The sequence below is a fragment of the Trifolium pratense genome, linkage group LG4, assembly GCF_020283565.1.
Source record: "Trifolium pratense cultivar HEN17-A07 linkage group LG4, ARS_RC_1.1, whole genome shotgun sequence".
NCBI lineage: Eukaryota > Viridiplantae > Streptophyta > Magnoliopsida > Fabales > Fabaceae > Trifolium > Trifolium pratense.
This window is the reverse complement of record NC_060062.1, coordinates 26,082,329-26,094,167: the sequence shown is the minus strand read 5'-3', so window position 1 is coordinate 26,094,167 and position 11,839 is coordinate 26,082,329. Positions and strand designations below refer to the sequence as shown.

Here is an 11,839-nt window from a genome sequence, read left to right as displayed (position 1 = left end):
CACGTAAGCATATGCCAATATGGTTCACACAATATCACATTTTATTTCTTTTATCAATATATGATTCTCAACCAATCAAACTTTGTCTTTTTTTTTTCTTTGATATTTATTTTTTGTGTACTCTTTAATCAACTTTTCTTTGGTGGCAGTACTAGTACTGTTTCGTCAGCTAGTGTTTTTTCTTTTTAGTCTCACAAAGCATCATACTTTATTTTTATTCTCTGTTTTCCTAGACAACCCAATAACATAGTACAATACAATGTCTACCATTTTATTTGTATGATGAAGAAACATTGTTACTTGGTATAAAGAGTGCACATTGAGAACTCCATACTATTTTTGAACTAGGATAGACTATAATGTATATCTAGTCTTGGTGAGAATCAGCATCTATATGACTATATCTATCTACATATTAGTAATTCAATTATTTATTCATGATTTGATATTAATCTAAGTCAAAAGTCAAAACCCTATATTAAGAGCGATATGTTGAGATATATCAAATGTGAGTTTTTTTTGTAAAACACGATATCCGGCTCTAGGATCGACTAATCCGAGAGGATCAATCCCACCACCCACTTGCGGGGGCCCATTTAAAGGCAGAGTGGGGACCAAAGCTAACACCACTAGGTAAACCCAAGTGGATTTCAAGTGTGAGTTAAAGTCATATATTGGTTAGAAAAATTGATTTTAAACAACATATAAATGAGATGACTCATAAATTCAATGTCTTAAGGTTTTGGACGAAGATGTGGTGTCCAATCTCACTTGTCTGATTGCTCTTAGTCAAATACGATGATCCAATCTAATGAGACTCTTCCACATGGCCCAACACGATGTAATCTCAATAAAAATCATTAAAGAAGAATATGCTAATGGTGTTGTCGGGCTCGGCTGTAAGGACAACCTTCATGATTGAATTACATTACCAAAAGTTGAACGACTATTCAAGTGGTTGGTTCATGTTAGCACTTGTCCTCTAACTATAAGGAATTTATTAAACAAAAAATATAGTCACTAAATTGTGGAACCCGTAACAACAATGGAGGATGATATGATATCATTAGATAATGGTCTCTTTGGATTATATTTTGCATCAATTGATGAACTTTGAAGAATATGGTCTTTAGGATCTCAAGCCTAGTATTTTATGTCTATCTCAATTGACAAATATTTTATTCCCAGCAACAAAGATAGACATGCACAAATATGGGTTAGAATCATGGATTTTTCTCAACAATGAAAACACTATTTGAAATATCAATGGTCCAATTGGATCACAGAGCTCCCTAATATTGTTAAGAATTAATTATCTAAATGATAAAAATGAAAACGTTCCTCGCACCTCTAATGACATTTATAAACCAAAGGATTAACTGGTTTCAACTAAAGGTGCAGAGAATTAAAGAGTATAAAGGTTTCCGGTTCAAGTTCTAATAAGGTAAAAAATACTGACACTAATAATTTAACTTTGACCGTTTAAAAAAAAAATGATATTTCTAAAATACATGGTGATTTTAAATTCACACCGGTTAGATTTAAAGTTCAAAAGTACATCACTTGAGGTCAGGGTGGACCTATGTGAGGCTTGGTGTGGCTATAGCTACACCAGCCCGGTCCAGCCCAAATATTTTTTAAAAATAATAATAATAATTTTATAGATAATTTTAAATTATTCTATATACATATTTATACAAATATTAATGATCGTAAGTTTCTCAATACATATTAGTTTAATATTAGTGCAAATATTAGTTTATAGTCTCCTATTGATGATTTCAACTCTTTTGTTATACATAGTGTATTATTTTAAGTTATATATTTTAAGGAAAATATAGAAGTTTTATCTCGTAAATTGTGCATTCAATGTTTTAATGAAGTGAAAAGTTATTCTCTCTCATCATTAACTTTATCATTTGTTTTCTTTTTTAGTATGCTTAACTAGTGCCTCAGGGACACTGTTTAGCATGACCCATATTTTAATTGTATAATAATCAACTTTAACTATGTTTGTCAAAAATACTTGAATTCGTAGTATTTTGTAAAATTAACGATTGTGACATATAAATATGAAATGATATAAAACAATAGGTTTAATTTTTTCAAGTAAGAAGATATGAGTAAAATTGGAATAAAAATTAATAAGTTAAGTTAATTGAATTAGTTTATCAAAATAAACTATAAGCCAGTAAAATTTTGGGTTCTATATATTTTGATCCAAGATAGAATCTAGTGATGTATCAAAGAATAGTAATATGTATGATTTCACATATATTCAATAAGTTATAGTCTTTTCTTTTTTTCGAATAGAAATTTTGTGTTTTTCTGGATATAGTTTGTTAATTTCTTTTTTTTTAAATAGAAATTTTCTGAATTGTTTGTTTATTGGTGTTTTTTTAGATACACATGTTGTATTAATAATAATTTCATATGTTGTTCGTTGTTTAACTGAATTATTAAGATAACGATGAATATTTTTCAGTAATGCGTAAAAAAATTAGCCACACTGATAATTCATGTCTGGGTCCGCCCCTGTTGAGGTTAAAGAAGATATAACTTTAGATACACTAGATTTTTATAAAGGAGTTTAATTCTTGTCCTCCATGATTTTGTATTTTTTTTTTCTATTGCAAAAATATTAACAATTTCATGTTAGTTATTACTTAAAATGAGTTGATCATTTTAGAGAGATCAAATTCATATAAAAAATATAAAGTGTGGAGAGTTATTTTAGTCTTTGAAAAAAATTGTGAGTTCAATTTAATACTTGAGAAAAATAAAATAAACTTTTAGTCCATGAAAAAATAAATTGGAACAACTTAGTCTATATATACTTACACTTTGTTTGTTTGATAAAGAAAATGACATGAAATGAAATGAAAGAAGAAAAAAGTCTAAAAGAAGAGAAAATAAGATGATCATTTAGTAAAAATCAAATTTAGTATGAGAGGTAATGAAAGTTAAAGTTTAGAGAAAAGAAATGTGTATTTATAAATAAATCAGTTACCATAAAAATAAATAAATTAAAATACACATTTCCTTGAAATCTTTGAAAAATTATAAAATATTATAATAAAGTTAAAGATGATACAAATATAAAAGAAAATATATTTCAAAGAAAAATAAATAAATTTTGAAATATTTTTAAGCATTTTTAGGTACTATGAATAATAAATTCTGAAAAGAATTTTAATATATAAAAGTAAAACCCACATGGGTTCGCCTGTTGATGAAGGATTGGGTCCTTGAAATTTGCTCCTTTCAAGATCTTATTAGGTTTGAGTCTTCTTGATGTCCTTAAAACTCTTGCTTTTTTATATAAAAAAAAACTCTTAATTACTTTAAATGAACTAACTTGATGGAAGTGCGAAAAATATAAACACTAAATTGTCACAAATTATTTATTTCAGGAACTAAACTGACTCACAATTTTTCTCAAAAACTGAACTTCACATAAATACTACATAGTACTTAATACCAAAAAAATATGGTACCTCCTAGTCCTAGGAGCTTGGGAAAATAAGTACTACCAAAGGCAAGCTTAAGTAAGGGGTTGAGCTAGAATATTAAATAGAATTTGAGATGGAGAATGAGGAGGATTCAAACCATATTACTAACATAATATATTAACAACAATCTATAAAAAAAAAATTAAAATCTTCCTATACAAAATTATCTATTTGCTAATATAGTTAATTAAGGAAATACTACAATTTTATCCAACAATCCTCCCTTAAAATAATAATCTTAATAATAGTTTAAATTAAACAATTCCTATCCCCTGGCCCCTGCACTCGAAGCTTTTCTTCTCATCTCATGAAATGTATGTAGCTACTTTTGTGAATGATCATTTTCTAGTTTCTAACACATGTACTAACAATATATTAATGCACACTTACTGAAATTGGACATGACTAGTAAGCCAATTAAGGTTTCATACATCAATGGTTTTAAGTTTAATATATATTAAATTAGATAGATATTAGATTAGATTAGATATTAGATTAATATGTTTGAATTTCATATTGAATTGCCAAATTAGCTAATTAGTTTCAATCAGGGATCCAAGTTTGTGAAAGTTAAGAAAATTATTGAAGTCAGTTTTGATGGCAAAAGTTAGGGTGGAGAATGAGTAGAGCTGAATTGAGTTGAGCTGGGTTTAACTCAATATGAATTTGTCCGGCTCGAAACTCAACTCAATTTTGTCATAAATATTTTTTTAACTTGAAGTTGATTTGATTCAAATTTACGACAACTCGATTACATTGAGCTAGATAACTCGAACGAAATGTCTCAAAAGACAACAAAATTTAGAGAACCTTGCACATTTCTTTAACTTTAAACTCAAATGATCAATACATTTTTTATTAAGGACCATATAATATGCACTAGGCATATTTATCAAATTTTCCAAGTTGAAGAACCAATTTTAATTCTTGGGGAACATGTTTTGGTTGGACTTAGTTTGATTGTGTTGACAAGGAGTCAAAATATGAAGAAAAAGAATATACAGTGTGTTTGATTTGCTGAAAAATAAAAAATCAAACAACACAATTTTAGTTGTACCGTGTTTAATAAAAAAACTGTTCATGAATGTATATTAAAATGGGATTCAAGAGACTACTTATCCTTCAAAGGTCTATGAATGTATATTAAAATGAATCTGGAGAAACAAATCTTTTTCAGGACCTTACAAACCGTGGCTGCTAGTTTCTAAGAGAGTGCATGAATATAATTCAGCTTGTAAGCAAATGGATATAAATCAACATCTAGTAGAGACTAACTAATACTAAAAGGGGTACCCTTTAGAGGGATGGATCAGGCTTAGCTTAATACCGACGGAACTTCTAAAAATCTTAGATTGGCGGAGGTGTGGCGGCATTATTAGAGAAGTTGATAGAGAATAGCTGTGGTTTCTTGAAATTCATAGGGGCATACAGTGATTGTAGGGTGCACTTGATCTGTTAAAGGATAAGTATCGGATAGAACAACACAATTACACAACACATGACATAACAATGCAGAACAAACTTTTTAATCTATGTACTCCCGTAAATATGAAATGGGAAGATAGTAATTATTTGATGATTTATGGATATTCCGACTCACCAGATGTTTATTGTAGTTGATATTGTAGGAGCACCTACTTTAAAATGGTTAAAAAAGAATAAAAGTTATGTATGACAAATCTTAACGTGTTTTTTATCCGGAAAATGTTAAACAGTGCCCCTGGGACACTAATTAAGGATACAAATATAGAAGTTTTATCTCGTAAATTGTGCATTCAATGTTTTAATGATGTGAAAAGTTATTCTATCTCATCATTAACTTTATCATTTGTTTCCTTTTTTAGTATGCTTAATTAGTGCCTCGGGGGCACTGTTTAGCATGACCTTTTTATCCTCGGATGAAAATTTGATTTTAATTAAATGTAAAGTGACCCTGTAGTATTTATGTTTGGATAAGTCTTTGATCCTTTTAAATGCAGCCGTATTGGGCATTTGGGTTACATGTCATTGAATGTGTGGTGGTTGCAAAACTAACCACTGATATTGGCTTTAATGCATTTTTTATCTTCTTATTTTGAAAAATCTAAATTTTTGGTCCCTTTATTTTAAAAATTAACGTTTTTATCTCCTATTTTGAAAAACCTGAATTTTTCATTCCCTATTTTTGATTTTTTTGAATTTTAGTCCCCCAACTCAATTTGATCAAATTTTTGCTGATGTGTCTAGCTCATTAAAGACGTGACAATTTCATGTTGACAAAACATTTTCATGTCATTAATCTTTTTTAAAAATCAAATATTTTAAAGTATTAAAACAATAAAATAATTAATTATAATTAAAAACAATAAAATAAACCTCTTTACATTATATAATACTAACTAAAATAAACCTCTTAACATTATTATATAACTAAAAAACAGTAAATTACTCAAATAAGTCAGAAAAGCAAACGTTGGTTCCCAAATCATGAAACCCTAAGAAATCAGAAATACAAATCATCATGCTCGTGGTAACATCATTTGTCTTTGTTCGTTCCCTCTCAATCGTTCATTAATTTGTTCTCAATCGTTAATTTATTTTTTGTAATTTAATGATTTTTAATTATATATATTTTTTGTAAGAATTTTTAATTATATGTATGTATAGAGGTTAATTTTACTTTTTTTTTAAAAAAAATTATTAATTAATTATTTTATTATTTAATATTTTTAAAATATTTGATGTAAAAAAAATTAAAGACATGGAAACGTTTTGTCAACATGAACACTTCCACGTCACTAATGAGTTTGACACACAACAGCAAAAATTTGACAAAGTTGAATTCAGAGACTAAAATTCAGAAAAACCTAAAATAGGGGATCAAAAGTTCAGATTTTTCAAAATATGGGATCAAAAAGTTGTCTTTTAAAATATCAAAAGTTCAGATTTTTCAAATTTGGGGGATTAAAAGTGCATTAAAGCCAAAGATATTTTTGCTTGTTGTGTTGATGAACCCAAACATAGCATGTGTTGTTGATTTCATAAAGCAAAAATCTTAATTCTACAACCACCTTAAAAATGTTATATTTTAATTTTATTTTTTGAGGTTACTTAATTTCTTCAATCAGAATAGTCCAAACGAAGCAAATCTAACACTCGTGTGGGAAAAATCCATTGATATACCCTAATGAAGCTACAAGTATAGGACAATAATAATAAATGAAAACAATCCTAACCTTATATATTCACAAAAATGGGCATCTTCAATGGGTAAAAACAATTAGCCGCACGAGTTGGTAGAAGCATATATCTGAATTACAAAAAAGAAAGAATACAAGCTTATTACAATACTAATATCTAGGAATTTTGCAGTGAAAATTGAAACCCTCTAGCTGAAGAAACACTTCAAAAACATACAACATTTTCAAATGAAATAAAAAGAAAAAAGGACTTCAAAAAAGGGGGGAAATTTGGTATATACAAATACAACTTTAGGTGTTAACATATGATGGTGCAGCAGCAGGATCCAAAGGTATAACAGTATCAGGAAAATCTGATCTTGGTCCAGCAAGGGAGTAATAAGCAAGAATATGAGCTGGATGCTCCATCTCCATGACAACAGACTCATCTTGTTGATTGTTAACAACCACACGTCTCGAAGGAATCACCTCAATATTCCAATAGGGTCGCGCCATTGCCAAAAGATCGCGCCCAGAAGATGATGCTCCATATCCTTGTACCCAAAGATACCTCAAAGATTTTAATCTAGTTGCAGCAACAGCTAATGCATATTCACTGAAAAATGAACATCCTCGCATTTCAAGTTTTTGTAGACTTGGACAACCTTTGGAGAATTCCAAGAGCCCTGCATCAGTTTCGCCAACATAACCGAGAAGTATCCATCTCACGTTTGGACTGTATTGTCCTATGTAGCCTAAGCCTACATCAGTTAAGCCTCCAGGTCTGAGATATAGAGCAAATCTTCTAAGCTTTTCGCAACCTCTCAGTAAAGCCCTCACACCGTTGTCAAGTGGCAAATCGGTTATCCTCTCCTCTCGGTCTAGCAAGACAAGGCGAAAATCGCAGAGGTTTTTCAAGTGAGTACCAATGTGTTCTAGAGATGCATTTGTGATGTCGGATACATAAACAGCCATGTATTCAAGTTCTGGACAGCCCTGTGATAAGGCAATTAGTCCTCTTTGGGAAACAACACCTTCTTCATCTTCCATTCCTGGATCATCATCACCTCTTTCGATTCTTAGCCTTCTCAGCTTCTTACAACAGCGAGCAAGTACTTCTAATCCTCTGTCTCCAATTACATTCCTTGACTGTCCATGAGGAAAAGATTATTGGTTAATTATTAACATTTCATATGTAGTCTTTACCCTTCCAAATTAACATCCACTTCATTGTATTTTATTAATTTTAAAGTTTCATGTTTCCTTGTTCAACCAAAGATTCAAATCAATATATGTATGCATATTCATTATTTAAAAATCATAGTTTATTGCGGTCAGCAAGCACGGCCGAAAGATTGCCTAAAGATTTTGGAGGCTTCCGTGACTATAATATTGTGGCTGCATTGGCAACACTTATCCACAATATCAAAGAAAACAGTGCAATTGCAACCACAGTTTAAAACTTCGCGTGAAATATACATATACTTATGCCTGGTTGATAAAATTTGAAGGCTAGAGGACTAAAATTAGACCACCAAACGAGATTAAAAGAATCATAGCAACAATTTGAAGGATGAGAAATTTAACTTGATAAGTTCTAGAATTTTTACCTCAAGGATTTCCAAGTTAGGGCATTTCTCGATTAATGTACAATGATCCTCCGTATCCAGCATTGCATAGAGAAGGTCCAACTTTTTCAATTGGGCTGCATAAGGGAACGCAATTGGCATTTCATTCTTTCCAATATATGTCAAACCCAATCGATTTAACTTTGCTGGTAATGATACAGCAGTGTACTTTTCTGGATCTTCATTGTAGGAACCTCCACAAAATTCTTCAAGAGAAGATGCATATCGAAAGAAGTTCACCAGATTCAAGATTTCACAATCAGTAATTTTAACAGAGACCAAGTTGGGGCAGTTTTTCGCTATAAGTTCAAGGTCCTGAATTCTGATATTGTTAATATCAGTCAAGTAAAAATTCAGTGTCTCAAGAACGGTGTTATTCAAAGCAAGCTCATGCAGCCATTCACCATTATTCTCAATAACTGAGCTTTCCTCCATAAACAAGACTCTTAAATTCCTGCCAGAAAGAAAAATTCAGTCATCATTTAGTAACCACTGATTTATCAGCAAGCATAGGTTTCTACTTCCAAGTTCCAAGAAGAAATGACCGACACAAAGCGCATGTTTGGATCAGCTTATTTGAGCTCAACTACTACTGAAATATACATTAATGAGACTGTTTGGAAGAGCTAATAGAATTAGCTTACGACATGCCCATATACCATATTCAGCTTATTTCTATAAACTTTTGAAAATAGCTTATGAAAACGATTGGACTTTATTTTATCTTTCGTTATAAAAATAGATATTAGCACTTATATGATCAGCGCTAAATTAAACTGTTTATCCAAACAAGACCCCAGTAAAGTTGAAAAAACTCACGTCTACCCTCCCCCGCAAAAAAAACAAAAAAACTTAATTAGAAGGACTGAGAGCAAATCCATAAAAGGGCACTAAATGAGGTTTTAAATTAGCTGCAATCTTTAAGACTACCTAAAGCCTGTGATTAATGAGTGAAAGGAGTATACACTTAGAATAATACAGCTTGGAAAATGAGGCTGAGAGGTGTTTGGTGGCAAGTCAGAGAATAAAGCAGTGTCACAAATACAATAATACAATTAGATGTGCAAGTATTAGAAGTTAAGTATATTAGTTAAGCCACTTGGTGACTTCTCAGTTCCCACTAACTTGACATATACCACCATAAATTTGAATCATAGGTAATAAAAATCCAATAAAAAGCAATGTGGTAAGAAATAGAGAAGACCAAATCAAACAATACAAGAGAGCCTTCAAAATTTAGAGAGTAGAGGATAAGACAAAAGGACAAATTGTAAGGTATTTTTTTTAATGAATGCTATAGTACAGGATTGGTTGTATCATCTAGATCAAGCTAAAAAGTCAAGTTTGAATTTTCAAACAAGACAAGATTACAAGGACTTCCATGATTGTACTCCTAACAGGTTATAAGGAATTGGTCACAGCTTAGGTTTAGTGAACAGTTATAGTAATTCCATCATTTTCAGTCCTACTCAATTGAACAATTTTAGTAATTCCATCATTTTCAGTCCTACTCATCAATCAATGATCAATCATAAAAATGTTCTGTTCTAATTAGCACTAGCAGGAGTAAGAACTCCAGCAGTGTGAAATGAGCCAACTTAGTTTAACTTTGACAATTGACATTAAGATCTTATAATCTTAATAAAACTCGAAAAAGCATGTCTACCCACCCATGTAAAAATAATAGAACTCCTCATGTTATAACAGTTTATTTTTTTGTATATATTGAATATCCCCACGCAACTAAGTAGATTAATCCCACGAGTCGTTCCTGTGAACATAGCTCATATAGTAGGGATATTGCATTTTATATGCAGGGGGCGGTGTTCGAACCCAGATCTCTCACTTATTAACCTCAAGAGGTGAATTTCCAACTATTATTTGACCCCCCAAAAAAAATATTAATCCCACGAGTCATCAATTACAAACATATATATGGACAACAAAACTCTACTTCAAGAATTTTAACAAATTTGCATTCTCACGTTCGGATTTAAACATCAATCATGACATCAAAGAATATGATGTCAGCTTCATTTTATCGCAATTCCCCGCAATATCAAGGATTACTTATATTGGACAATACAAGGATTCTGAATTGGAGTTAATATATAGTAAAATTATCTGAAATGCAGCTTTTTTTATTTTTTACTAAATCTGAAATGCAACATAACAGTAACAGAACAGGGAATTTTCTCTTTATAAAACAAATGATTAAAAATAGAAATAATTCAATAATAGTAATTAATTATTATAGTGTTATTTTTTCATCATCAAAGTTTTAATTCAGATCTTCTTTATCACAATTCTCCACTAATTATTATTTTTTTAACTAAAAACAACATTCATTCAAATTAATAGAATACATCTAACAACACAAATTCAAAATTGCTAAAAATTTAAAAGATGAATATGCGAACAAAACTCGGAACTAGTTTACTTACTTGCAAGTGTGACAAATAGTGTAAAGTCCATCAGTAGAAAATCCAGAACACTTTTCAAGCTTAAGAGCATGAAGACTCTGATGACGAGACCGAGCAAGAATCGAAAGATCATCATCAGTAACAATCATTCTCCGAAAGTGTAACGATTTCAAACAATCAAAATACTTCTCAATTTCTCTAACCCAAGGAGTAACAAAACCTCCCCAATTTTCCGGTATCAAATTAAACATCGCCGCTCTAGGTTTTCCTTTCAGTTTCAACGATTCAAGATGAGGAAACCGTCGCCGGAGTCTATCCGGCGTCGTTGTGTAACACAAAGCAATCGTCACGTGCTTTCGAGTTGATGAATCGATCTCGTACCATCGTTTACAGACCTGTGAAACTGCGTCTCTGTCTTTTGCGTCGTGGATGTACGGCATCACACAGTCGAGAACTACGTCGGTTAATCTTGCACTCATTCTTCCGATGACGGTGGTACACGTGTCTTTTTCTTCCATAACCGAAAACGGTTACGGATGGATTGAAACGGTTACCGAAGATCTCGGGATTTATTTGGTAGTTAGTTGTAACAGATCGAGAGTGAAATCGTTGGATTGAGTGACACGTGGCATGAAGATGAAGGTAGAAGAAGGTTACCGCCGACGGGGCCAATCGGAGAAGGAAAGAGGAAATGGTTGTGTGGAATAATACATAGAGGGAACGGGACAGAATTAACGGTTGAGATTGGGAAAGGAAAGATGTATCGGACGGTGATAGTTGTGAGAAGAGAAATGAATTGGACCCTAAAAAATACTATGAGAGAAGAGAAGAAAAAGATAGATGCCGGAATATTACTCTATGTATTAGTAGAATTAATTATGAATTTATTACTACTATTATTAATTATTAATGCTATTAAGGGGTGGCAGAAGATAAGTGAGAATGAGAGAAATATACTAGTAAAAATTTACTCCACCTTCTCATAATATTTTGTAACGATTTAATATTATTTATTCTTTTTTGGTTCATAGACAAATTGATAAAGTAATTAAAAACTCACACACAAAGTGGAGGACTGAAGTTTGAATCTCAATCATGACGTATGACACTAGAAATTT

General features: G+C 31.2%; 1 protein-coding gene across 1 annotated transcript; it reads right to left on the bottom strand.

Moving 5' to 3' along the window:
* Positions 1-6,784: 6,784 nt before the first annotated feature.
* Positions 6,785-11,676, bottom strand: LOC123923152 (coronatine-insensitive protein 1-like). Its single transcript, XM_045975816.1, has 3 exons — positions 10,743-11,676; positions 8,281-8,752; positions 6,785-7,819 (listed from the first exon to the last, which is right to left on the bottom strand). The coding sequence occupies exons 1-3, from the start codon at positions 11,237-11,239 to the stop codon at positions 6,983-6,985; spliced, it is 1,806 nt and encodes a 601-aa protein (XP_045831772.1). The 5' UTR covers positions 11,240-11,676; the 3' UTR covers positions 6,785-6,982.
* Between the last annotated feature and the right edge of the window lie 163 nt (positions 11,677-11,839).